Source organism: Leptonychotes weddellii, chromosome 7 (genome assembly GCF_054177405.1).
Source record: "Leptonychotes weddellii isolate Sample4059 chromosome 7, ASM5417740v2, whole genome shotgun sequence".
Taxonomy (NCBI): domain Eukaryota; kingdom Metazoa; phylum Chordata; class Mammalia; order Carnivora; family Phocidae; genus Leptonychotes; species Leptonychotes weddellii.
The window spans coordinates 52,915,537-52,942,958 of record NC_138375.1 but is presented as its reverse complement, the minus strand read 5'-3'; the positions used below and the strand labels follow the sequence as shown (position 1 = coordinate 52,942,958).

The following is a 27,422-nucleotide window of genomic DNA, read 5'->3' as shown; positions in this document are numbered from 1 at the left end:
TTTGGGAGAAAAGTCACAGAGTCGTGTTCTGGGAGAAAACGTAGGCCCCACCAGAGCCCCACCAGGATGTCAAGGGGACTGGGAATCGGGTGGCCTCACCTTCCTGAGCGTGGGGGTGTAACCACCTGCAGCAACACGCAGGTGCCGAGGCCTCCTCCCAGGGGCGCCAGCTTGCCAGGCCATCTGGCATTTGTGTGTGATGCCTGGCACATGCTGGGAAGCTACAAACACATCAAGCACAGAAGTAGGGAGAGGCTCCAGAAGGTGGAGCTGGAATCCCCACAAGCTGTAGCTCAGTACCTGGGGTGCTGGCTCAAAATGCAAGAGCTTGGGCTGCGTCTCAGGGCTGGGGAACTGGTCCCTGGGGAGAGGCCAGGGAGTCCATGCTCCAACCAGCCCCCCGTGTGAGTGCTCAGCAGCTCTCAGAAGTGGTGGTGGGGGCCCACAGAGGGGGAGGGTGGAAGCAGGGGGTAGGACCTGGGGTGTTGGGATGTCTGATGGTGATTGATGTGTGACTGAGGTCTGGCAGGCCTGTGGTGCCCTTTCTGGATGTGTCCATCCCTGTCCTTCTCAAAGGCCCCTGGAGTGGAGAGGCTGATGTGTGACGATGAGGAGCATGATACTCCCAGTCTGAGAGAGAGAGAGAGAGAGAGAAAGGGAGAGATCGGAGAGAGGAACAGAAGAAATGGGAGAGAAAGAGACCTAGAGAGAGAACAACAGAGTCCGGGGGATGAACACAGACAGACAGACAAACACGGGACCAGAAGCAAACGGCTGTAGACATAGACAAAAGACCGCTGGGTTGGCTTTCTCCTCTCTTCCATAGGATGCTCGCAGCCATGAGCACTGGACTCTGATGTGCTTGCTTACAAGGGGCCAGGCAGAGCCTGCTCACCTTGATCCATCTGGCACCCCACCATGTGCAAGTGGGGCTTATTCGGGTGCTAGGGTACGATTTAGAGTTGGGTGCTGTAGAGCTCAGAAGGCTCCCTGAAGGTATCTTAGGACCCATCACGAGGTGACGCAGAGAGCGTACACCCAGGCACCTAGGACGTCTGGCCTGCTTCCGCTGGGGTGTAGGCAAGTTTACCTGCACCCCCCATTCTAAACCAGTGTTCTGCAAAGTGCAAACTGAAACCCCTCAGCCTGAGGTGACATCAGTGGGTCATGACCATCATGAGAAGAAATGCAATGTAAGAGAGACACTATCAGAGGGCTACCACACATAGAAAGAGTATGCACTGTTTCGTGAAACTTCTGTATCACGGGAGTCACTGCCACAAAGTTGGCAAATGACTGCTCTACATTACATAGGGTTATGTGGCTTACTTTAGTCAGAAGATAATTTCTGAAAACCTGCACCCGAGCAGACGTTTTGGTACTGGGATTCCCTGCGCAAACTCCCAGGGAGCTGGTATTCTGGATGGTGAATCATTTCCCCCAATTTGCGACTTGGGAGAGTTGTGGGATCTCTAGGCTGAGTGTTCTTAGGGCGGAGCCCAGGTGCCCCAGGTGGTCCCCCTTGCCCCTTCCCCTGCCTGGGCTGCAGCACAGACTGGCAGCGAGGGTAGGACCCCACGCGCCCTCCTGGCCCCAGCCCAGCCCCACCTCTCCGTCAGGGCCTTGCTCTGCGTGTCCCGAGCTGCCTGCAGATCCTTCTCCAGCCGCTTCCGGGCCATCTCCAGCTGTTCCACCTCCCCCTGGGTCCACTTTCGAGGGCTAATGAAGCGCATCTCCTTCAGCAGCTCCTCCTTCTCGTTGATGAGGATCAGCCGGTCCCTTTCCGAGTCCAGCACTCCAGGCCAGGCCTCGCTGTCAAGCTTGGCCAGCTGGATCTTCAGGTTGGCGATCCTGTGGGCGGAGAGGGGCACAGTGGGAGCAGGGTCACAGACTGTGTTTCTAAGGTTATGTACGAGGAGCCATGACAGCCTCAGAGCCATCTCTGGTGGTGACTGTCTTCACCGGACTAGCATGTCGTCTCAAGGAACCTATTTTTATCTAACCAACACATGGGGTGCCTACTCTGTGCCAACAACGAGTAGGCTCTGCAGGGGTGGGGAAGAGACGTAAACAAGGCAATGTCCTTGCCCTGAGGGACACGAAGGCTGGTAGAACAGAGAGCTGGGTTCATCACCAGGCAATAACCTCCCACCGCCAGCTATGGGACCTTGGGCAAGTCGCTTCATGTCTCTGAAGGGAATAATGAAAGCTTCTTTGTCATGGGGTTGTGGTGGAAGGCTTTAGACATATTCCATGAGCTCTCAAAGCACGGTCTTTGTCACGTAGCAGGTACTAAAACGAATGCTTCTGCTGCTACCGTTTTATTACCTGGTTCGACCACTTATTAGGTATAGAACGTCGGGTGAACTCCCTGAGCCTTGTTCTGAAAATGAGCAATAACGTATTCAGAGGAACTCGCACTAACAGGTGCTCAACCAATGGCCATCGGGGGCCCACTACAACGACGGCAAATACTGCAGTTGCTAACCGCGTATTCCCGGTCTAGAGACTGGGGTCAGAGGCCTTGAGCCAGAGAGTCTTGGCTCTGGCCTTCTCTACAGAAGGCGCCATTCTTAGACCATTTTGGGATCGTGAGCTTCTAGCACAGGGCCTGGAACACTACAGGCACTTATTAAATGTTAAAAGGAAGGAGTTGGGAGCTCCACCTTTAACCTCTTGGAGACAGTCTCCTCACCTGTAAGGTGGGGTCAATAATGGAACCTGCAAGGTGGGTTATGAGACCCGAATGAAAACTTACCATCAAGAGCTCTTTATACATTGCCAAGCGCCTGCTGCACAGATATAAAGTATAATTATCTTTGGACCAAAATAAGATCCACAATATAACTAAGATGACTGCTACAAATATCTCAAAGCAATCATGATGTGATCCTTTAGGATTTAGCTTTTGCAAAGACCTTCAACATCACATCCTTGCCCCACCCAATCCCTACAGTGTGGATTAAGACCTGGCAGTGAGGTTGCTGGACAGATGTCCACAGAGGAGATGGATCACCTAAGCCTGCACGTCATAAACACGGCCGGCACTTCTGGAGTGCCCAGGCCTCGGCACTCCCAGTCCGATCTTATCTGCGGACGTGTGGCCCAACCCTTCATTTATAGAAACACCGCTGGGGACAAAATCTCCACAGCGTGTCGTGAAAATTCCACGCAAACACATCTAGGTTTGCTCAGTCCCCAGCCACCTGCATCAGAGGGATTCCTGGAGTCGATTAATTTATGTGCCACATTCACAAAGAGAGTAATCTGGGACAACTTTGTAGCTTCCGCCACTCTGAGGATGGAGTGATCTGGACAGGTCTGGCAGGGGCTCCACTAGGCTCAGTACACTGAAGGGGTGATCGATGCTTAAGGCTTAGATGTACTTTTTAGTGGAGCTTTCCCAGTGCTCCTTAACCTTCAGGCCACCCACCTTTTGGTGGATCTGATGAAAAGCACTGGACTCGCTCTGCAGAAATGCACACATGACAAAACTTAGCGAGCAGACTTTTCATTACAGCCACCTGCCCTCCCTTCTTTAAGCCCTGCAGCCTCTGCTTTCCATTCAGCGGGCCGCTCTCTCCTTGACATTTAAACTACCTCTGGGTGAAAAGGGAGGCGTGAAGCTGGGTAATGGCAGATGAGCCAAGAAGCTCTGAGATGAGAAGTTTAATGGCTCAAGCCCAGAGGGGAGATTTCAGTCCTTGGGTCTCTCCAGAACTGATCCTCTAAGATAGGCATTACTGCAGGCTGGAATGGATCCAGGGTTCAGAGTGGTCCCCTTCAGAGGGGACAAGTGGCTGTCCAAATGCAGAAGTCCTGCTGTTTTGCTGGGCCTCTAGGGGGAGCTGAAATAATGCACAGAGTGTTTTCTCTACCTGACCCAGGATCCAATTGCTCCTCCTCCTGTTAGTAATACTCCACATTTTCTTTGGGAAATCACTCCTACCATACTTAAGTCACTTGGGTCCCACAAAGCTAATCTCAATCCCCTTCCCAGAGTTAGGCACATGACGCATGTCTGGACCTTCAGAGAATTCTAATTCCTCCAACTCTGCAACAATGATTGGTTCACCAGGAAAACCCAGGGAGCCTCAAACTCAAAATCCGTTAAATCTGTTGGGAAAGGCAGGTCCTCCTTCTGCTGGGGTTGCTAACCTGATAGTATATAACTCTAGAATTGCTGGGGGTCACCTTTACATTTTGATAGGAAAGTCTGTCAATACAAAGGCAAGCAGGGTAGAGAAGAGAAAAACTGAGTCTATGTAACATGATTTGAATTCCTGGATCCAGCTGTGCCTGAAGTTGGTTTATCCTGGGACTTTGGAATTCAATAATTCAACAAATTTCCTTTGCTGCTTCTTCTAGTTTCTGTAGGATTTCTGTCACTGCTGCAAAGCGTTCTGCGGCTCACACAGAGTTGGCAGAGGGGCAGAGCCGGGCACTGCCACACTCTATCTGGCCTGGCTTAGAATGTCCATGGGCCAGGCAGCATGTGGATACAATATGCCTGGCTTCATTCACCAGCACACTCTGTGGATTCTTTCCCAGGAAGGCTGGCTTCGTGCATACGGAGATCACAGACTTGGAGCTAGACTGTTCAGAGTTCAAAATCCTAATCCATCATCTTGAAAAGTCATAAAACATCTTAGATCTTACCTTTCTCTTCTCTAACGTGGAGATAACACAAACTATGCTATAAGGTTGTTTCTAAAATTCAGTGAGACGATACACATACAAATGCTTTAATACAATACCTGGTGCGTAACAGATGCTCTAAAAATAACAGCTTTGCTTATTGTTTTAACTTTCTTTGTGGCGGTGGAAGCCAACTGCTTAGGAGCCCGTGAAGCCACAGAACGTCTAAAGTCACTGGGGTCTACACGGTTTGTAGGCACGGCTGGCTCCCCATTGGGCAGGAGACTCTGAAGTGTTCAGCGTCCAGGGTCTGTTTCACCTTATTGCTAAAAACCTCAGTTGTGCTCCTTCAAACCAGGCTACTTACAGGATCACTGGAAAACCCTGATTATAGAAACCGAGCCGAGTAAGTGGAAAGAGAACGAGGCTCTGAGGTTTCAGAGATCTGGGTTCAAAGCACAGTGCCACTTTTTACCTAGTTAAGCGTCCCTGGCTCAGTCATTTCCTCTCTGAGCTTCAGAGAGGGTTACAATATAAATACCATAATCCTCATCTTCATAATCTTGGAGGACTAAAGAGAAGGAGGTGTATGAGAAGTCAGGCAAGGAGCAGACACTGTGCAACAGTAGCTGCTGTAACTGGAACCATCCCGCCCCCAGCCCCTAATTACCTTCTCTTAGCCTCTTCATATCGAAGGCGCAATCTGACCTTCTCTGCCAACTGATTGTTGCTGCTCGTGCCAAACTGGGGGAAAGAACAAAGTCGGGAATTATAGGCCCATTGTGGCCGGTGCGGAGTTGGATTTCAAGAGCTCATGAGAGACTTGACAGCTTGCGTGGGAAGTAGCTAAGAATAGCCCCCAATTACTGAGTTGGCTGTGTGATCGCAGGGAAGCCAGTCAGGCAAAGACACTTTCCTTCCTGCAGGCTGTGGGAAGACCCCCAAACTCAGACATCCATCACTTCCAGAAGAGAAGCGGAGCGCCCAGAATATCATCTTGCAGCCCCGAAGGGCTTGGAGCCCATTCAAGCTCCAGCAGCATGGAGGACAGCTGGTCAGGAGGAAACAGGGGCAGCCAATATACAAGAAAGGCATCCTGGGAGAGCTGGGGAGGGGCTCCGCTGAAAACTCAGGGAGGCGGCAGCCAGGACTGAAACACTGAGTGACTGAGAAGAGGGTCCTAGAACCGGCAGGGAGGGCTACGGTGGCTTATAGCTGGACACTTGGGTGGCATGGAGAAGGAGGGGACAGCCTATTGGCCGCATCATTCTGTCAAGAGCGGCAAGAAGCTCCAGGGCTCACCCAAGCAGACATGGATAGAACGTCTCTTCACAAGTGGGGACACAGCTATAGGAAACAGAGAGGAACAGCATTTAGCCACGGAGGCTGGGAGGTGGGTCTGCTCAATGTCACCTGTTCTAGGAAAACAAAAGTTCTCCAAATGAGCCAGACGGCCATGGGTCAGTCCTGCTCTAAAACTTCCATGGAGTAAATCCGGATGGCACTCACACTATTCACTACAGTGACCAGCCTGAGCTTTTGAAGAGAGCTGTCTGAAAGCCACATGTAACGTTCCGGGATGAACAGAGGGGAAAATATCACCTGATTTATAGCTGGTGAAAGAAAAGCAGAATGGTGTTACAAATCTGTAAGAAGGGAACCCAAGAGAGACCCTGGTCCTTCAGACCTGCTTTCTGTGCAGCATCTAGAGATGCAAGCACATGGCCAGGCAACACTCAGGACCTTGGAGTCAGCGCTGGCTTCTCCTCCACACCATCACCTCATGTCATCCTGGGGCCAAGCAGTCTGCAAGAGAACGGAGCTCCAGGAGGCTGAGTTAGCAGCCAGGCCCAGAGAGACACCGGTCAACTCCGCAGGTGAGAAACGAGAAGGTGACTGCCCTCTACAGCCGTCTCCTGGATGCACAGCCTACTCACACTTCCCGAGATGTCCGTCTGGGAGCTCACGTCCAGGTACTGTTTCGGCAGCGGGAAACCTGAACTCTCCAGAGAGCTGCCGCTGGACCACAGGTCAGAGTGGGACCCTCTTTCCGTGCAGAAGCCATCCTTCAGCATGGCGAGGCTCTAAAGAGGGGAGGGGGGCAGGGTTAGCAACACAACTGCCCGGGAGGCAGCTCTGGTCTGCCGCCCTCCGCATGCTTCCCTCTCCACCTTGCGTCATTCAGTAGGAAGCCACACTCACTCCGGTAAGGTAAGTAAAGAGCTAGCAGTAAGTGGGCAGTTGCTCGGTGCTGGGCACCGGGCTGGGTCTTTTACTTGGGAGAGAATGCTATGGGCCCCGGCTCTGGAGCCACACTGCCTACCTTGGAATCCTGGCACTGCTACTCCCTAGCTGTGTGACCTGAGCTAGTTGATTAAGCGCTCTGTGCCTCAGTTTCCTCTCCTGAAAAGTAGGAATAACCATAGGTCCTATCTCATAGGACTACCATACTGATTTAACGAGATGACCAGGGCAAGGTGCCAGTACAGTCAATATTCAGCACCTGTCAGCGTTAGCATCAGCTTACTGAATCCTGACATCAGACCTGGGACTGATAATCCTAGGACTGTCCCCATCTTATTCATAAGGGAGATGTTGCATGGAGAAGCTGGCAAATGACAGAGCAGGATTTGGTCCTGGTCTGTCTGACTTAAGACTCAGTGCTCTTAAATGCTAATCACAATAGGAACATGGCTCCCTGTCCACCAGGGCCTGAATGTTTTCACTGGGCTGCTGCCCTGGGCAAGAGCTTCGAGATCATTCTCTTTGTCATAGAGCGTAAAGCTCCCTTCACCAAATCAGTTACAGCCCCTCTGAGCCTGAATCCTCATGTGCCAATGGGAACACAAACAAATCCAGTATCTCTGAGGTCAGGGTAGTTCCTGTGAGGGGAGGTGGAGTATCTAGGGATTGAAAGACTAGGCTTCTGAGTCCGTGTTCATGGGTTCGAATCCTGGCCCCACCACTGATTCTGAGCTGTACCGTCATTATCTGCAAGAAGGGGATGAACTAGGTCTGGTGTAAGAGATAAGTGAGGCATGATGCACGCAAAGTGCCTGGCACGTGAAGTCACATCAACTCTCATCTGCTCGGTCCTCAGCACAGACGGAGAACATGGGATGAAATACTTATGAAGATGTTCCGTTCTGATGTCGGGGCTATCGGTGTCGGAACAGCCTCCCTATCCGGTTCTTTGAGAAGGAAGCCAGGTGGCTAGAAAGAGTGGCAAGGACATGACCTTTGGACTGGAGCAGAGGGCTCCTGGAACAACTCTGCCAGCGACGTGACCTTAGGCAAGCCACCTAATGCTTCTGAACCTCCTCTCCCTACTCCATAAAATGAGACTGAAAGCCCAAGAAAGCCAGCGATGGGACCTCAGTGACTGCGTAGCGTGCAGAAGCAGCCTGAGTCCGGGCACAGAAAGGTGCTCAGGAGAAATCAACGTGGGATCCCCGTCACTGGAACTCTCTCGTACCTTAATGAGATCTTGCTTTTCTTTTTCTCCACAAGTGATGGCCTTCTTGATGGCTTTTGTTTCTCTCAAGACAGCCTGAGCTTCATCCAGTTTGTAGCTGCCCTGAGCATCAGACATTTTCTTATCGATTCTAGGAAACAGTCAATGGGGAAGGTCAGACAAAGATAGGGTGAGGAATGGAGTCTCCCCTGGGGAAAAGCAGACGACAGACATCAGTCCCGTAAGAAGATTCCTCTCTGTCCTGCACAGCCTCCCTCCCCAGGTCCGGCCTATGGGATAAGGCACAGCAGGTTCCAGTGAAATGTCTCACGGTGTGGGGCTGCAGAATCGACACCACCCTGGAAGTCAAGGGTCCTCTAAGCATCAGCTCTTACAGGAAGCTTTCCCTGATTACCTCCCTGTGTCCTCTAGGCTGGGCTAGGTGTTCCCATAACACTGTGCGCAGCTGTGACCTACAACCATTACGTTGGGTTCTACTTAGTACTATGTACGGCAGTGTCCTTGACTGGTCTCTGGCAGGCTTGGGACACGGGTGCGACTGAATCCGCTCAGTATCTGGCATAGAACATTCCTTTAACTCAGGGTCTCTCAACCTCACTATCTTGACATTTGAGGAGGATGATTCTTCGTGGTGGGGGGCTGTCCTGTGCATTGCTGGATGTTTAGAAGCATCCCTGGGCTCTGCCCACTAGATGCTAGCAGCATCCTGACCTCAAGTTGTGACAACCAAAAATGCCTCCATACTTTGCCTAATGCCCCTTGGGGGAGAGGAGCAAGATCATCCCTGGCTGAAACCCATGGACTTCCTAATAAGCATTTGTGGAGTCAACAGGCATAATGAAAGAAAGTTGCGAATGATGAAAATCTCCCAGCCCTGCTACTCAGTAGCATGACCTTGGGCACGGCCCTCAATGCTTGGAGGCTTGGCTTGCTCCTCTAAAAACACCTGGATAATGTCACCTGCCCAGCCCATGTTCATGAAGCTGTTAGGAATGTCAAATGGATAAAGGATGGACAGTCAGGTGGTGGACTAGGATGTATGGGACCAAATCAAGCTTATCTAGGCCCCCCATACAGGTTCATGTTGGTGGCAGAAAAGAGTTAAAAAAATAATTAAGGGTCTCAATGTCACTTTCTGAAGATCAGACCAAATCAGAGATGGTGGAGGTCCGGGCCCTCTGGCGAAGGAGGCTGTGGTGTGGAGAAGCTTCGGAGGAAAGAGATAAATTTTAACTGCTTCACATTTTCCCCAAAGGCTAGGCCTGAGGTCTCAGTCCCCAGTGGAGAAAAGGAAGTCTTACAGTCTGAGGGAACACCACAAACCCATTATTTCGGGATGAGAAACCACTCACAGGCATTCCTCTCTGGTTTCCTGCTAGAGGCCAAACTGTCCTGGGCTAAAAATAACCTGAGTGGGGAATCACGGATGGCGGGAGCAGGTTTTCATCCCGGTCTGTCTGTGCCTCCGAGCAGGAGAGAGGGAGAGAACCCGGGTCTCAGCACGGCCCTCCCCCTGCCTGTCCATTATTTCAGCCTCCGTGGAGAGAAAACAAAGCCCCATTTATGTCTCCCCACTAAAAATAGCCTGTCTGTTCCTTTCGAGGACTTGGGCCCGAGCAAGCCTGCCAGGTTGGCTAAGACTGGTCTCAGATTTAGTTTGAAAAATTAGTCTAAAGGGAGCTTTCTGGTAGCAGAGGCCTGCCTGAGATGCTCTGTGGAGAGCCGGGACCCCCAGGACAGGAGGTGGCCCTGCCCCAAGGTGGGGGGAGGGGTGCAGGAGAGATGCCATTTGCTTGAGCGGGGCTGGGGGCTCTGGGGAGGGGGCTGTGCCCTGCTGTCCTCTGCCAACAGGATGGCTTTGAATCCTCAGCAGGATGAGACAGACGCGGTCTGTCTGCTGGGCCCTGGGCTCCTCAGACAGCCTCTACCTGATTTCCCTCAGGGGCCTTAGCAACCCAGGCTCTGGAATTTGGCTCCAGAGAGGAGCTCCAAGAGGGAACACTCTTGGGATTGGGGGGTGGGGGGAGGGGAACAAAGGGTCACCATTATGTGCTCACTGAATGAATCTTTTTTTTTTTTTTTTAAGGGAAAGAAAAATTGTGTGGCTGCAGGGGAGAGGAGGGTGTAGTGGGCTGCCTGTGTTTTAGAATTTCCAAATCACGCAGCTGTCCAGAGATTCACACAGCCACTAGCCACAGCACAGCCACAGAGAAGAAGGGCAAAGGCTCTGACAGGAGCCAATTCCTCTCGGTCTTGTCCAGACAACTCTCACCTGGGCAGGGCGGCTTTGGGGACATGCGGAAAGATGCCGCATGGCCCTCCACCCACAGGGATGACATGCTAAGTCTCAATTCTTTCCTATTTACAAGGGCTTGAGGCAGCTGACGGACCCAAGTCCCGAGCTTTCATCGCGATTTTTCTTTTCAGTCTCCGAAGAAATATCCTTCAATTCTCATCAACCTTTCCTTTTTTTTTTTAAAACTGGGGTTGCTGACCATGAACATGGTCATGACAGATGGACGAATTTCACCTTCTCCCATGCTCTGCTAAGGGAGGAGTCTGAGAGGTAGAAGTGATGAGATCATCTCCCACCACTAGCCTCTGAAAAAGATCCCAGGGGATGTGGAAAGAGGGTATGTTTTCTGGGTATGAGAAGAAGGTTATTAAGGATGAAGCCAGGAAGGAAGGTATTAGCACATGAGCGGCAAAACCCAAAGTCTTGGGTTCTAATCCCACTCTGCCGCTTACTGGCTGGGGGGGCCTACGGTCTACTTTCAACCTCGTCAGTGCCCTCATCTGTAAAGTGGGGCAGAACAAAAACTTCTCTTAAAGGGGGAGAGACAGTGAATTGAGGTGACTGATGCAAAATGCTTATGCAGCAGAGCTGTTAGCCTGGGGCAAACAGAGTTCATCTGAGTTCCTCCCCAAATCTAAGCCAGCAACTAGCTAGAGGTCACCCCCTCACATTCCTTGCCAACCCTTACACTCACTGCCAGGCCCTGTCACACGCTTCAGTTTCATCTTCACAATCACTTATTTTTCAGATAAAGAAACCAAAGCTCACGGGGGTTAAGTCACTTTTGCAAGGTCCCAGGGAGCTGGGATTTGAACCCAGGCCATCTGCCCCTTGAGGCTACATTCCTAACCCTCTATGCCAAGGTGTGCATGAAAGCAGATGCCTTCCTCTGCACTGAACATGGAGCTGGCTTCAGGTAGGGAGTGTGGGCGTCAGGGCTGCCATGAGTCTTATCTGGGCCTGATATCAAACATCGGTTGGGTGGAGGGAGGAGGAAAAAAAAGGAGGCTTGTCTTTGGGGTTTCAGCGTCAGCTTACCAAAGAACAAGAATTTTCAATGCTGCTACAGGGTGACAAAGTGGTAAAACAGGTTTGTGGTGGCTCAGAGAAGAATGGGAAATGTTCTAACCAGAAGCTCCTGAGGATTGCAGGAAGGGGGAGGAGGGGAGGGCCCCTGCGGTAAGATGACGTGGGAGTGAGTAACCTTTAAACTATGTGTTCAGAATCTGGAGGGCTCATGAGGTTATTTGCTTTATAGATCACAAATAGGACTTTTCTAAACTCATATTCCTGCTCTTGACTGTCACAGGCATATGGATATATACATATATTAATAACATATGCATCTGTATAAGCACACACACATAAAACCATATTTTATAACAATTTATAATACAAAAAAGCATTATACACAATTTATACTTTCTTAAACCTTGTGTGGTGGGGGGTTCATGGTAGCTCCTCCCCAGGCAGTGGGAGCTTGGAGGATGGGAAGATGTGAGTAAGAACCAATCAACCCCTGAGAGTGGTCACAGTTCCCTCGATTAACAGAGCCTGGAGACAGACATCCCAAGGCTCGGAGCTGTGGCCACAGAGTGGTCGGGGTGGATTTGAGGTTCAGAGGCTGAGGAAAAGGTATAGGCAGAGAGAGAGAGAGAGAAAAGGCAAGTGACTAGAGAAGCAGCTGTCTGTACAGATGTGGCCTCCCTGGGAATCTAAGGGAGGTGTCCCTTAGAACAGAGAAATCGACTGGCTGCTCTCCTGGGGCTTCCAAGAGGGCTCCAGACACTGCTGCAATGACTGTACACTGAGTCCACCAAATACACTGAACGTGACTCAATGCATAAGTGTTCGTTGCATGTGTGACTATTCATAACGATAGGCTAATGCTTACTGAGCACTTACTATGTGACTCGGTTTCCTCACCTATAAAGCGGAGTTAGCTAAGAGAACATTCCTTATAGACGAGTGATGAGGATCAAATGAGGTCACCCAGGCAGAAACAATGAAAGTGCTTCCCGGCAGAGAAACTGCTCAGCGAATCTTAGCTAGTATAATGATAATAGCAATCAACACACCTGCTCCAAAAAAACAATAGAGCATGGTGCCGTGCATGCTCGTCTAGTGAACTGTGTGTCGTGGAAGAGAGCCTCGTTCCTTCAGTGGGGCACACTAGCTGCTCATCTTTAGGGGCCAGGGGAAAGAAGAGTTTGTTTTGTTTGCGTGTGTACCAGATCCTACTGGATCTCCTGGAGGAGATGAGACGGGTGCCCAGAAATGCCCAGCAGTACTTGTTTCTGTGACTGGCTGGTAAAACTCAACAGAACGGGACAGACTTTAATGGCTTCAGGAATTCAGAGGACAATGAGAACTCTGGTTTGAAGGGATTTCCCTTGGGGTGCCTGGGTGGCTCAGCTGGTTAAGTGCCTGCCTTCGGCTCAGGTCATTATCCCCGGGTCCTGGGCTCAGGGTCCTGGGATCGGGCCCCCGCATCATGCTCCCTAAGCAGGTAGTCTGCTTCTCCCTCTGCCCCTCCCCCTGCTCATGCTTGCACACTCTCTGAAATAAATAAAATCTTCAGAAAAACAGAATGAAATGATTCCCCTTGTCTCTTTCTACACCTCAACCTTGGGTGACAGTATCTTTAGTAAATACCAGTGGACTAGAACTGGAATTGAATGATTAGAGCGGCCTTACATGAGAGAGACAGACATAGGGGCAGGAAGGGGAGCATGGGACACCCCCACGCTCTGCACGACAGAGTGGACTTACTTCTTCAGGGTCTGAAAGCCACGCTCTTTGAACTGCAGCTCTTGCTGGAGGTGAACCATCTCTCTCTTGAGCTTGTTGACCTGGATGGCAGAAGACCACAGAAGGGGCTAGATCAGTGATTGATGGAACCACGGGCTGCCTTCTCCTCTAAGGGGAACCCAGAGCCCCCCACAGCCCCTGCATAATGACTCAGGTCGATATCCCTTGGCCACATGGTCCTAACACCTTCCCCTCACTGATGTTGCCTTGGTCTCTGCAGCTGCTCGTGCAGTCAGCATCCCAGCCCAGCTGTCCTGCAGGTCATCCTGGGTCAGCCCTCACTTGAGGGAAACAGGAAGTGGACAGGTGCTAGCGGCCCTGAGATAGAGCTTCGCCTTCCCACTGCCTAGCTGGGTGACCTCTCTCAAGCCACCTTGCCTCTCTGAGCCTCCCTTCCCTATTCAGACAGAACAGAAACATGGTCATTCGCAGGGCTGTGCATTACCTAAAGCAGGCAATGGGTATGGGAGTGCGGTGCATGGAGGCGAGAGGCAAGACACGGCTCACGGAGCCAGATTTGACCTGCAGGAATGCTTTGTTTGGCTTGCAGTTATTAAATCAAAAAAGTTCATTGCTAATAATGAAATACTGAGAGATTTCCTATAGTAAGCCTAAGTATAGCTGTTTTCTAAAATTAGAAGATCTGCTGACACTGAGCCCTCATTCCAGCATGGCCCCAAGAGGGGAGGGCTAAAATTCAACGACCCCTTTAGATAGGGCACAGCTCTCTAGGTTGCTCACTTCCCACCACTCCCTCCTGCTTCACCCCGAGCCCACTGCCCCCTTCTACATTTTCTTGCAGGCACCTGACTTTGGAGAACCTGCTCGAAGTGTAACTGAACCAGTGTTCAAAATACTGGCTTTACCTCGAGCAAGTCCCTTAACTGCTGTGCCTTAGTTCCACATCGGACAATGGGGATCCTATTTATCCCCAAGAAGTCAGGAAGTAATTATTGTGACGTAGTTAAATAAGACGATGGAGAACAAGCAACAGCTAGGAAGACAGCGCACGACGTGAAGCACTGTGGAGGCAGCCTGAGTCCTTGTGACCCTGGGCAAGTTCCTCAGCTCCCCTCAGCTCGTGTGTGCTCGTCTTTCAAGTCCAGACACTGACAACAGCTGCTTCACGGGCTTGCTTCGAGAACTCAAGACAGAAAGCAGTGAGCACTGCGCCGGGGATGCCGTGAAATGGCAGCAGCGGTTGCCATCACAATTGCTATGACAACTGCCACCCCCGCTATTATTCGGGATCCTGGCAGTCGGCACTGGCCGCCACTGCCTGGTGGAAGCACCTGCTCTGGGCTTGTGGGCGGGGAGGGGCCCGTGGCTGCTGCCGTGACCCCCTTCCACAGGACACGCAAAGGGGCCCTACCCGGGATTTCGCGGTGGCAATTTCAGCTTTCAGGATCTCAGGGTCATACTTGGAGCTGGATGATGAACCCGACACCACTGCAGTGAGAAAGGGAAAAAAAAAAAAAAAAACAGTTCTGTAGGAGAAACACATTTTGATGAAGATGGCTTGTTTGGCCATCTACATAAACCCAGAAAGGAATGACTAAGAGTCCAACAAGGGGGGATCTGCTAGATAAATAGGGTGCATGGTTAAATGAGGACAATACGACTTAATGTGATTTTAAATGATGGTGCAGGGGTGCCTGGGTGGCTCCGTCCATTAAGCATCTGCCTTCGGTTCAGGTCATGATCTCAGGGTCCTGGGATCGAGTCTTGTGTCGGGCTCCTTGCTCAACAGGGAGTCTGCTTCTGCCTCTGTCCTTCCCCACTCCCTTCACTCTCTCTCTCTCTCTCTCAAATAAATAAATAAAACCTTTAAAAAAAATAAAATAGGGCGCCTGGGTGGCTCAGTTGGTTAAGTGACTGCTTTCGGCTCAGGTCATGATCCCAGGGTCCTAGGATCGAGTCCCACATCGGGCTCCCGGCTCAGCAGGGAGCCTGCTTCTCCCTCTGACCCTCTCCTCTCTCATGCTGTTTCTCTCTCGCTCGCTCTCTAATAAATAAATAAATAAATAAATAAAATCTTTAAAAAATAAAATAAAATAAAATGATGGTGTAGGGAAATCCTGAACAAGGGAAAATGGCCAGAATGTGCTGCTACCTGAAAACAAGTGTACAAAAAACTATAAAGAAAGTTAAATTTGGAAAATATACAGTTAACAGATACACGTGCATATGCATCTAAAAAAAAGCACAGAAAGAAATATACCAAAAAGGTAACCCTGATATCTACTCGAGATGTAGACGATGAATAATATCTTCATCTTTGTATTTTTCTTTTCTACATTTTCTAAGATGAACATATTTTTATAATCAGAAAAAAATTAATAAAAATATTATTTATCATACTTCAAAATATTAATGTATATTTTTAAAGGAAAATAAATTACTCATAATCCCATCACCCCAATGCAATAATCTTTTCTCACAAGTTACTTTCTACTGCTTATCCACAGTTCTTTCTTTTTTTTTAAATTTTTTATTTTATTTATTTGAAATAGAGAGAACATGAGCAGGGGGAGGGGGGCAGAGGGAGAGGAAGAGTGAGAAGCAGGCTCCTCGCTGAGCAGGGAGCCCAACGTGGGACTCGATCCCAGGACCCTGGGATCATGACCTGAACCGAAGGCAGACACTTAACTGACTGAAGACCACCCAGGCACTCTGGGTATCCACAGTTCTATTATGTAGTTGTAATCTTACCGCATTTTTAAAAAATTTTAAAATAGTATTTAGGTCTTGAAAAGATACTTAAGATTTACAAAAATGAGCACAACAGAGTAAAATATATTTAAAGTAAGGAAAATGAGACAAAGGAAATCCAAGAATGAGGAAGCACACCCACAGGTGTGAGGTTAGTTAGGGCTCAGGCAAACATGGAAGGTCCCACTTCCTTACCAGGTGCCACAGCCTGGCTCTGAGCTTCCTAACTGGTGATGTAAAGAGGGAAAGGGGCCCGATGTAAGAGTCATGGTGCCCTTAATGCAAACACAACCTCATGGTCAGGGAAAGGAGAGGCATTCTTGGTATGGAGGCCAGAGAAGAGTTTCTCCCGTGGGGCCTTAATCCTACCATCCGTGCAATTCCATTCTCCCCCACCTTTCCACCTACTGTCCCCTGGACACTGTGTGTGCACAGCGATATCACCTGATGGGGCCTAGAGTTTTCTGAGGATAGAGACTGGTGGCAATTTCCAGAGTCCAAAGGTAGAAGTGACAGTTGCGAAGGGGATGCTGCTCTTTGGATTTGGTTAAAATACTGGAACGGATCGGGCGCCTGGGTGGCTCAGTTGGTTAAGCAACTGCCTTCGGCTCAGGTCATGATCCCGGAGTCCCAGGATCGAGTCCCGCATCAGGCTCCCTGCTCAGCAGGGAGTCTGCTTCTCCCTCTGACCCTCACCCCTCTCATGCTCTCTGTCTCTCATTCTCTCTCTCGCAAATAAATAAAATCTTAAAAAAAAAAAAAATTTAAAAAATACTGGAACGGATCTTCTGATCACGCACGAGGAAAGTTAAAACGTAACACTGGAAAGTTCGGGAGAAGTGAAATAAAAGTGTTCTGCATAATAACAGAAAAGATGTTCTGCACCAAAGGCAGTGTTGCATTTCTGCCCAGTTTACAGTGATGACGACGACGAAGGGGAGGAGGAGGTGGAGGCTGGGTTTTACTACAAGAGATGGGTGGCAGGGATACCTGGGGGGGGAGGGGAACCTTGTGGTCCTCCTTGTGAGCATGGAACAGAGACTTCAGATACAGATTTTTGTTTCCAATTGGAAGCTTTCATTCCTGCATTCTCATTCCTCTGGTGTTTGCTGGACTTCGGGATTTCAAGGTGGGACTTGGCTGGGTACATAGTTGGTGGCAGTGATTGAAGCCATATTCCCCAGACAGGCACTTTTCAACAAAATTTTAAGGTTGTTAATATTTGTTACCCACTGATCAATTGTAAAAACATGGTGAAGAGAGTCACTGGTGAGGAAGATGGGGATAGCTCAAGAAGGAGGGTGTCCGTTCTGTGAGCGCCCCATCCTGCCAACCACTCTGCTATCAGGCTGTGCCGCTGGACTGGGGTTGACAATTCAGGGAACTGTAAAGGTGAGCGTGGAAGGAGCAGCATGGGGAGAGCCCTTGAAAAACTGCAAGACCTCACCCTACCAGGGAGAACATGGCTGTGGGGACCAGCAATGCCACCCAGAGCTGACCTGCAGAACGTGGAGGTGGTCCTAGGGCATGCTCAAAAATCTTGGGAGGAAAGGGAACCCAAAAAAGAACAGACTCCCACCAACTGGGCCACTGGGGGCTTGAATTCTTATGCTATGGGGTACCACTGCGAAATGCACTCTCTGTACCCCAAAGCTGCTGAAATGGGATGTGGCCTGTTATTATTTTTTAAGTAAACATTTTATCTAACTAAAAAATACATGTGGAAAGGTGCACAAATCATGTGTGCAGCTTGATGAATTTTCACCAAAGAAACACACTCGAGCTCTTTCTGCCCATGGGTCCTGTCCCTATGTTTTAATAAAACCATCTTTTTGCACCGATGGGGGGGGAAAAAAAAGGTCACACACTCAACTAATCAGCACTGCAATCAAGAAACAGGTCATCAACCTCCCTCCCCTTGGACCCCTATCCCTTCACTATTCCTCCAACAAAGGAATTTTATATTCAAACTGGACCTTAAAGGCTGACTTGAAGTGCCTGCCCACCTTTTTATCGTTTTTAACTGTTAGGCTTTTATTCAAGTTATATACAAACACCAGTTTAACAGTCCAACACAGTGCAAGGTTTTGCTCTAAAAGAACATTCCACAGGGCCCTAATCCCATATCTCACTCCCCAAAAGGGAGCCATTTCAATGTGTTCAGCTAATTTCTTGGTTATCAAAAAGCAGCAAGGTATTTTTGGTTTAGGCATTATTTACTTACTTATCTCTCTGGAGGCCAGGGATTTAGCTTCCTTCCCTTCCACAGCCCCGACACCACAGGCGTGCCCCCCTCCCTGCTCCCCATCCTCACAGACAGCACCATCTTCCCATCTCTGGGAAAGCCACCTTCAGTGTTTGCATTACTTTTACTTTGTAAACACTCCTCGGGCCAGAGGCATGCAGCTGACTCCGCTTACTTTTCCTTTCCAGCACATTTTTGGGGGTTTGTTTTTCCTAGAGTTAATAATTGTCATTTTTATGCTTGCTCACTTTCTACAAACTTCTCACAGATTCCACCTCATGCTCTGCCAGTTATCTGAGCCTCCCCTCCCAGGGTCCAGGCAGCCGGTCGGCTCCCTGCCCGGTTCCACTTTTGGGTGCTGCCTGGCCCGGGCACGTGAGCTGGTCGCTCTCTCTGCCCTGCAGGCACCCTGAGATGCCCTCCTTACCTTGCTCCTCTTTCCTAAATACCACGTCTTCCTCTCCTACCAGCTATTTCAGTAGAACACCAGCAGCTGCCCAAGAAAAGGAGACCACAAAGGAAAGAAACTTTTGAAATCGTGCCTGTCTCAAAATATCGTTGCTCTACTCTACAGTTGATTAAAGGTAGTTTTGCTGGATATAGAATTCTAGGTCGGAAGTGATTTTCCTTAAAAATTTGAAGGCATGACTCCATTGTCTTCCAGGTTTCCAGTGTTACTGTTGAGCTATTCTGAGTCCCAGGAATTTTTGTGTGACCTGGTTTTTTTCTCTGAAAGCTTTCAGGATCTCGGACGGCTCCATGTTTGAAGTTGCACCATGGGTATGTCTTGGTGTGAGCTGACTTTCATGCATTGTGCTCGCTGAGAGCCCTTTCAACCTAAAAACTCTCCTCCATCCGTTCTGGGAAATTTTTCTGAAATTATTTTACACGATGCTCCTTCTCCTCTGTTTCCTCTGCTTTCTCTGGAACTTTTATTACTCTGATAGATTTCCTGTCCTGGTGCTCTATTTTGTTTTATTTTTCTCTCTTTCATTTTCTATCTTGTTCTATTTTTGCTCTACTTTTTAGAAGATTTCTTCAGTCTTACCTTCCAGTCTTCCTATGGATTTTAAATTTCTGCTATTGTATTTTAATTTCTAAAGCTCTTTTGTGTTCTCTCAATGTTCCTTTCTATAAAATGTAGCATCCTGTTCTTGTTTCATGGGTGTGTAGCTTCCCTTGAGGTTTTCTTCTTCATGCAGACTCCTTGGTCCCTCCACACACCACGCCCCCCACCCCCAATCACCACGTGTTTGTTTTCATCTCTACTTTTCATGCCAAAGTCTTTCCTCAGATATCTGGAATCTCAGCTGTCTGCTCACATTTAAGAGTGGGGCCCCAAAAGCAGACTGGAGTGGAGTTTGTTGACTGTGGGTTACGTGGTACATGATTTGGCTGGATTGTTTCACCCAGAAACTTTTAACGGCTTCCCATCTCTTTTATCTGGTCAGATTCCCCAGCCTCTGCTACTGTCCAGCCTGGGCGGAAAGAGCCTGGCACCATTCTGGAGAACCAAGTGGTACATGTGAGCTGAGGTCTCAAATCCTGTGTGTCCATGTTCACTTCTCACTATGTTTTCAGTGTGATTCATCCCAGCTTTGAACTTGCCTTGTATCCCGTAGTCCAGAGATTCTTTATTCTTTTGGAAAAAAACCCCCGAAAAACTCTTCAGTCTTTTGCCAAGTTGGGGATGGGACGAACCAATTTGGGGAGGAGATCTGGTAGTCCTACAAAAGAGCTTTCATCCAATCCTCTTTATTTGAGGCCCTTCTCACTTCACTTGCTCTTCCAGAGACAGCCGTGGCTTCCAATTCCCACACCTTTTGCCAGTGACCTGTGTAGACCAGGGTGCTGGTTTTCCTCGTGATTGACCCATATTCTTTCCTCAGGTCTATCAGATAGGTTGTCACCTGCCCATCTAATTTCCAGCTTCCACATCTTAAAGTTGCTCTTTTTTTTCTCCCGGTTTCCCTGTCTTTGTGCATGTATTCCTTAAAAAAAAAAATTCTCTTATTTGATATTTACTTTGTTTCAGGAGTGAGTGAGATCAGGTGGGTGGTTCAATTGGCATTTTTAACTGCTAGGTTCCCGATGATTTTTTTTTTTAAGATTTTATTTATTTATTTGAGAGAGAGAGAATGAGAGAGAGAGAGAGCATGAGAGGGGAGAGGTCAGAGGGAGAAGCAGACTCCCCGCTAAGCAGGGAGCTCGATGTGGGACTCGATCCTGGGACTCCAGGATCATGACCTGAGCCGAAGGCAGTCGCTTAACCAACTGAGCCACCCAGGCATCCTCCCAATGATTTCTTTTTCACATGGGAGACCAAGGCCTGGAGAGAGGAAGGAACATGATGAGGTCCCAAAGAACCCAGCTCTCCTGAGTTCTCATCTTTCAGAGGACAGGAGGACCCAAATGTAACACAAGAACCTTAGAATTTGACTGGCTGATTTGTATTAAGAGAAGTGTTTTTGCGGTCAGATACTCCTGGGTATAAAGGCTAGCGCTGCCACTTTTTACCAGTGTGACCTTGGAGAAGCTCCTTTCCCTTTCTGGGCCTCAGTTTTCTGATCTGTAAAATGGGAATGACAGTATCTTGTAGGACTGTTTGGAGGGGGAAGGTTACTTTAAATAACATATGTGGAGTGCCCATCATATTGCCCTGCAGGAATATAACAGGTGCACATTAAATGTTAGTTCTCTTCTCCTTCTCCATGGAGCTAGAGACTGCACCATAGGTGACAACAAAGTCTCCATCCCCAGGGCAGGGCCCCACCTGTGGCCAGGCCCCACTGCAGCCAAGGCCAGGTGGCAAAACTCTCACAAGCCTGGGCAGGCCATCTGAATTAGAAGCAAGGCATGTGATCTCACCAGTCTATCAACATGTTGCAGAGCTTGACTTGGAAGGCAGACCTGGCTTGTAAAACCCAAAGAAAGTCATGAGACTTGAACTAGGATGCTTAGGCTGGGGACACCCCAACTCCTGGCTGGTTTGGATCTCAAATCTAATTACCGGAGATGACCCTAGTCACTTCAGATGGAAGTTCTTTTTTTTTTTTTTTTCTAAAGATTTTATTTATTTATTTGAGAGAGAGAGAATGAGAGAGAGCGAGTACATGAGAGGGGGGAGGGTCAGAGGGAGAAGCAGACTCCCTGCTGACAGCAGGGAGCCCGATGCGGGACTCGATCCCGGGACTCCAGGATCATGACCTGAGCCGAAGGCAGTCTCTTAACCAACTGAGCCACCCAGGCGCCCCCAGATGGAAGTTCTTTAACATCCAAATCAGTGGTGCCTTTGGACTTGATGGAGCTCTTAGGAGCATCCAAGAGTTATATGACAGGACTGCATCATTGCTTCCTACCGCTGATCACGTATTTAATTCTAATTGGTTAAAATAAGAATAAATAGATCTATTAAAATCTTATGTCATTTCAATGCCAATGAATTAATGATGTCAAATAATTGTTATTATTTATTGAGAGCTTAAGAATATCACAAGTATTATTCCAAGTACTATATATCTGTCAACGAATTTAAGCTCCGTAACACCTCAGTGAAGGTGATACCAGTATTATGTCAATTTTATAGATGAAGAATTTGAGGCAGAGAGAAGTGGCATAACTTGGGCAAGGTTACACGGTCAGTAAGCTGCATATCCTGGATTTGAGTCCAGGCAGTCCAGCTCCAGAGTCCACACTCTCAAAATATTATGTGAAGTATTTCCTGCCAAGAAGAATATTGAACCATTAACATATTCTGAAGGTACTGTTTTATCTATACCATTGGTTTTCGACTCGGGGAATTCTGCACCCCCCTAGAGTACATTTGGCAATGTCTGGAGATATTTTTGGTTGTTACAACCTGGGGTGGAGGGGTACGACTAGCATCTAGTGGGCAGAGACCAGAAGTGCTGCTAAACATCCCACAATACACAGGACAGCTCCTACAATGAAGATTTAGCTGGCCCCAAATGTCAACCATATGGAGGTTGAGAAACTGACATGGACCCAGGAGAGGAGGGGACTATTAACATTTCATATTTAAACGGAAGGAATCTCAGACGTAAAGAGATGTGAAGCATGTTCCCCAAGAAGACACAGTTAACAGTGGAATGGAGATTCAAACCCAAGCCCTCTGACTTCAGAGTCCAACAATTGCCATCTCCCACCGCCAGGCTTCTCTGTGGGAATGCATTATTCCTGCCCATTTGGCTCTTTTCCCCACCCTGACCTTTTATTTTGGAAACTATAGGTACAGAGAATTTGAAAGAATAATAGATGTCCTCCTCTACCTAGGTCCACCAATTTTTAACATTTTCCCACATTTGTTCTATCCATCCTTCTGTCCACTCCAATTCTCTCAGTGGGACACCTGGTCCGGAGCAAGCCCTCAACGAATAATTATTGAAAATGGTGACCAAAAATGAAAGCCTATCCTGTATTCAAAGCCACCAACGTGTCATCGGCAGCTACTGATCAGTTCACTTACACTGATGGCCTAATTGTTTCTTTTTGTTCCTGCTTTTTTTTAAAACGAAGCTGCAGGTAGGATGCCATGTGCATGTCTTCGGAACAAGGACATTCTCCTACCTAGCCACAACATGATGATCACACGTAAGACAATCTTCCAAATGCCAGAGGATGTCTTCTGTGGCTGCTTCCCATCCTCCACCCCAATCCAGGGTCTAATCAGGGTGCAGACATTTAATTTAGTTTATGCATCCATAGCTTTTTTCCCCCCAAGTCTAGAATAGTTTCCCCTCTTTCCAGTTTTTCAGTCCCCCCGACCCCAAAGAGTCCAGGCTGATCATCCTGTAGGACAGCCCACATTATGGATCTGTCTGGCTGTGTCTTGATGATTTGATTGATGGTAAACATGTTTGTCAAGAAGCCTCCATGATGTTCTTACTGCACCACATCAGAAGGCGCGTGATACCAGCTGGTCTCCTCATGGTGAGGCTATTTTATACCTATGTGAGGTGGTGGCTGCAGCGCTCTCCCGTGGAAAATACACGTTACCCTCTCAAAGTAGTAAATGGTTTGTGGGGTGATAATTCGGGTCCAAGTAAAAAGCATCCTGTCCCCCAAAATAAGAAGTATTGTTTTTATACACACTTGTCACTTTTCAGAGAGGAAGAGGGCTTCAGAGAGAAAAAAAATGACCCTACCTCTTCAAACCTGCGTTTCAGTAGGGACAATAGTATCTCCCTGCCAGGGCTGTGGTATGGATCATGCTATAGACCGATTTGTGTCCCCCGCCCTCTCCCCGCCCCCATCCATATGTTGAAGCCCCAACCCCCAATGGGATGGTGTTTGAAGATGGGCCTTTGGGAGGTGGTTAGGTTTAGATGAGGTCACCAGGGTGGGGCTTTCATGATGGGTTAGTGAGTGTACAAGAAGAGACACGAGACAGCATGCTGTCTCTGTCTCTCTGCTATGTGATGACACAGTTAGAAGACAGCCATCTGCCACCAGAGCCAGACCATGCCGACGCCCTGATCCTGGACTGCACGTGTCCAGAACTATGGGAAAATACATGGCTGTTGTTTAAGCCACCTAGTCTATGAGATTTTGTTATGGCAGCCTGAGCTGCCTAAAACAGATCAAGTGCTAAAACACTCAGGACAGTCTGTCAGTCATTACTGGACCTAGAAAAAGCGAATGAGTATAATACAGTTCTCTTCCATCATCTGAGATGCTGGGGGTTTGCTTGAGTCACCAAGGAAAAGGGCAAGGCTGGGACCGTGAGTAATTGGGCAAGTTTTGTCCCCCCTGGTGCACTGAACTCCTCAGAGCAAGGGCTTCGCACAGGAGAAGTGTCCAGGGACCCAGCCGAGCAATGGCCACCATAACAGCATATGGCCTAATGCTGGCCCCTGGCCCACAGTGAGAATGCTAGAGGGACAGACGGGCTGGGTTTAGAACTTACTGCTACCTCCTGCCAGCTCTAAGACCCTGGGCGTGTCCCCGACCCCTCTAACCTGTTTCCTTATCTATGACAGGGGATATTTACTGTGCTTGCCCACAGGGTTGTCAGGAGGATTCAATGAAACAGCATGTTCGGCCCGACATATTCTAAACACCCAGTAAACATGGGGGAGGACTGGTTATTAGAAATAGTGGTAAAAGACAAAAAACACAGAGGAACAGGGGTGTGGGCTCCTGAGCAGATACCGTTCTGCCCTGCACCGGGAACGAAGGACTGGGGGACCCGCATGCCTGTTCTGGAGACACCAGCGTGAACCGGGGAGAGAGGAGCCCTGCCCTTATGGAGTTAATATGCCAGCGCAGGGAACACAGACAGACCTGTAAGCAGATGTCTTGGGACACACGCTACGAAGAAAATAAAGAGAGAGCCCTTACACAGGCTACCGCTGGGGAAGGGGGTCTGTGGATAGAGTTGTCAGAAGCGAGCCTCTCAGAGATGACAGGAAGAATGAGACTGGAAGGGTAAGAGGCAGCCAGCTGTGCAAATGGACAGACAGAAGAGCATTCTAAGCAGGGGTGCAGCAAGAGCAAAAGCCCTGAGGCAGAAAGGTGCAGGGCAGGCTAGGGGAGTGGGGGGCTCTGGAGCCTGGTGAATGAGCCTGAGGTGCGGGGAGTGGCCGCAGGGGACGAGGTGGGGGTGGCCGGCAGGGGCCTGATCACAAAGGGCAGTGGAGGCCATGGAAGGAACGACAGGAAGGTTTTTTTTTTTTTTTTTAAATTGTGGTAAAATATACATAACATGAAGTTCACCACTTTAATCATTTTTAAATGTCCAATTCAGGGGCATTGAGTACATTTATATTGTTGTGCAACTATCACCACCAACCATCTCCAGAACTTCTCCATCTTCCCAACTTGAAACTCCATCCATTAAGGACGAACTCCCTACTCCCCACACCCCCTAGCCTTTGAAGGGCTTTCAATGAGATCTGTCAGCCAACGGGTGGTCGGGTAGTTGGAGACGATTGCGAATGAATGAAAGGAATGGAATGAAAATGGCTCATGAATCACTGCAAGGCACAAGCAGGAGCAGGAATGGCATCGGAGAGGGATGCTGGTTGGCACGAGAAGCGGAGATGGAAGGAAACAGGTAGATGTGAGAAGCACTGAAAGGCAAGCCAGGCAGGACCGAGTGCGGCCATTCCCTTCTCCCTGCAGAGGTGCTGGTGGGGCGCGGGCGGTGGGAGGTACTCACAGCTGACCTGGGAGCCCAGCTTGTGCTCCCAGACGGCATGCAGCTGCTGATACTCCTGCTGCGCAAGCTCCAGGCGCTGCTGCTTCACCTGGTAGATCTCCTTCTGCGCGCTCAAGGCCTCCTGGGCCACCACCAGGTAATCCTTCAGCATGTGCTCCTGCTCCCGCCGCCATTGTACCCGGGGGTCCTCGATCTGAGTGGTTTCTGGAACAGACCCCAGACACCCTCGGTCAGCACTTCACAAATGTCTTGTTGGGTAGGTGGCCTGTGGAATCCACTAGCAGAAATCAGAAAGCGTGGTAAATAGAAAATCACGATAGAAGCGGATGGGTTCAACTTACCTATTAAATCCACTTGGATTAAACAAACAAACACGAAATAAACCAGAATCATACCCAAAGTCAAGCCATACCCAAAGTCAAGCCATCTCAGAACAGCCAAGAGAAGGACCAGGTTTGATTTCTAATCTAGACAGAGGCTCAAGGACACTTGAGGTGCTTAAGGTCAGCTGTCTTGGTCGAGTAAAGAAAAATAAATCATATTTTAGAGGCTATGAAAAAAATAGGGACCCTATTCCCTGCTGGAAATGTAAATTAGAATAGACTTAGAAGAGGACTAAATGATTATGCAAATTAAGAGCCTTAAAATGTGAACACCCTTTGATCCATAATTCCCCCATAGTAATTTATTATTAAATGTAATAAAGTAGTCAGGCAAAGATGCATTTGTACCAAATCAGGATGATAATAATAATGATGATGATGATGATGATGAAAATAATAACTAGCACTTATTTCATGTTTACTGTATGCCAAGCACTGTTCTAACGACTTTACATCTCTTTACCCCTTCGATCCTTACACTAACCCCAAAGACTAGATTCCGTTATGACCCCCACTACTCAAAAGAGAAAATCTGGACACAGGTCAAATAACTTCTCAAGGTCACACAGAAAAGAACTGGCCAAAGAGCCTTGCTGCATTTTACATAATACACTGCCATAGCCACTAAAAATAGTGTCTTCAAAGAAATATGGGTGAAGTGGAAAGGGGCCTATGACATCCAAGTGGAAGCGCGGGGGCAAAACTGCATAAAGAGTTTTGTGATTATTGAAACAATATGTACATTCTCAAAAAGATTAGGAGACAACTTAGCAAGTTATTGACAGTAGATATGTCTGGGTAGTAGGATATTTTTTCTTCATTCTTTTTTGAAAAAAATTATGTATACAGTAAATATGTACAGCGATCATTTGAAAAAGTCAAAACCCTGAAAGACAGACATTTAAAAAAATGGACAGTTGGCAGCTGAGCAGACACGGAAGAGGTCAAATCAATGTCAAAGAATCGATGTTCATCAACTGCCAACCATCCAGCCATCTCCCAGGTGGTGCGTGGGGTTCAGGGGCAACTGACACACCAGAAACTGTACCATCACGGCCATGTGGTGAATCCAGCCAGTAGACAGGTTTTGCTTAACCCAAAGTGTTTTATTAATTGTGAGTTGGTTACTAGTATGTAAAAATAGGGAGATTTACACAGTAGAATCCTGATCTCTGGTTTCTCAGAAGATCTGGCCACGCTGAGTCCACGGCTGGCCACAGACCCGTGCCCTCCATCTTCATTCATTCGTGTCACGGATCTGACTCCTGGGGAATTTGAGTTTGTGCTGCCTTTCGTAGGCCCTATAGCTCTCATTCCTTGTAAGCAGGCCCAAATGAGCATCTCCAGTGAAAGCAAGAAGGGATAGGGAGAATGATCACAGGAGCAGCAGGGCGGGGGCGCCTGGGGGGCTCAGCCAGTTAAGCGACTGATTCTTGATTTCAGCTCAGGTCTGATCTCTGGTTGTAAGATGGAGCCCCACATCAGGCTCTGTGCTCAGTGCGAATTTGCTTGAGATTCTCTCTCTCCCTCTCTTTCTGCCCCTCCCCATTGCTTGCATGCACTCTCTCTTTCTCTCAAATGAATACATAAATAAAATCTTTAAAAAAAAAAAAAAGCAGTAGGGCCAAGTTTTCATCCCTGCTGGTAACTGCTGTGTTACAATGTGCAGGCTGCTTAACCTC

At 48.7% G+C, this 27,422-nt stretch overlaps 1 protein-coding gene across 5 annotated transcripts in view; it reads right to left on the bottom strand.

Moving 5' to 3' along the window:
• Window positions 1-27,422, bottom strand: part of WWC1 (WW and C2 domain containing 1) — a 147,912-nt gene that overhangs the window by 42,082 nt on the left and 78,408 nt on the right. For all 5 annotated transcript variants that reach the window (XM_081826293.1, XM_081826292.1, XM_081826288.1 and 2 more), the window contains 7 exons: window positions 25,358-25,561; window positions 14,593-14,669; window positions 13,182-13,261; window positions 8,114-8,243; window positions 6,576-6,722; window positions 5,309-5,382; window positions 1,609-1,851 (listed from right to left, as the gene is read on the bottom strand). In XM_081826293.1, the coding sequence (XP_081682419.1) occupies window positions 1,609-1,851; window positions 5,309-5,382; window positions 6,576-6,722; window positions 8,114-8,243; window positions 13,182-13,261; window positions 14,593-14,669; window positions 25,358-25,561 (955 nt within the window). The remainder of the gene's footprint in view (window positions 1-1,608; window positions 1,852-5,308; window positions 5,383-6,575; window positions 6,723-8,113; window positions 8,244-13,181; window positions 13,262-14,592; window positions 14,670-25,357; window positions 25,562-27,422) is intronic.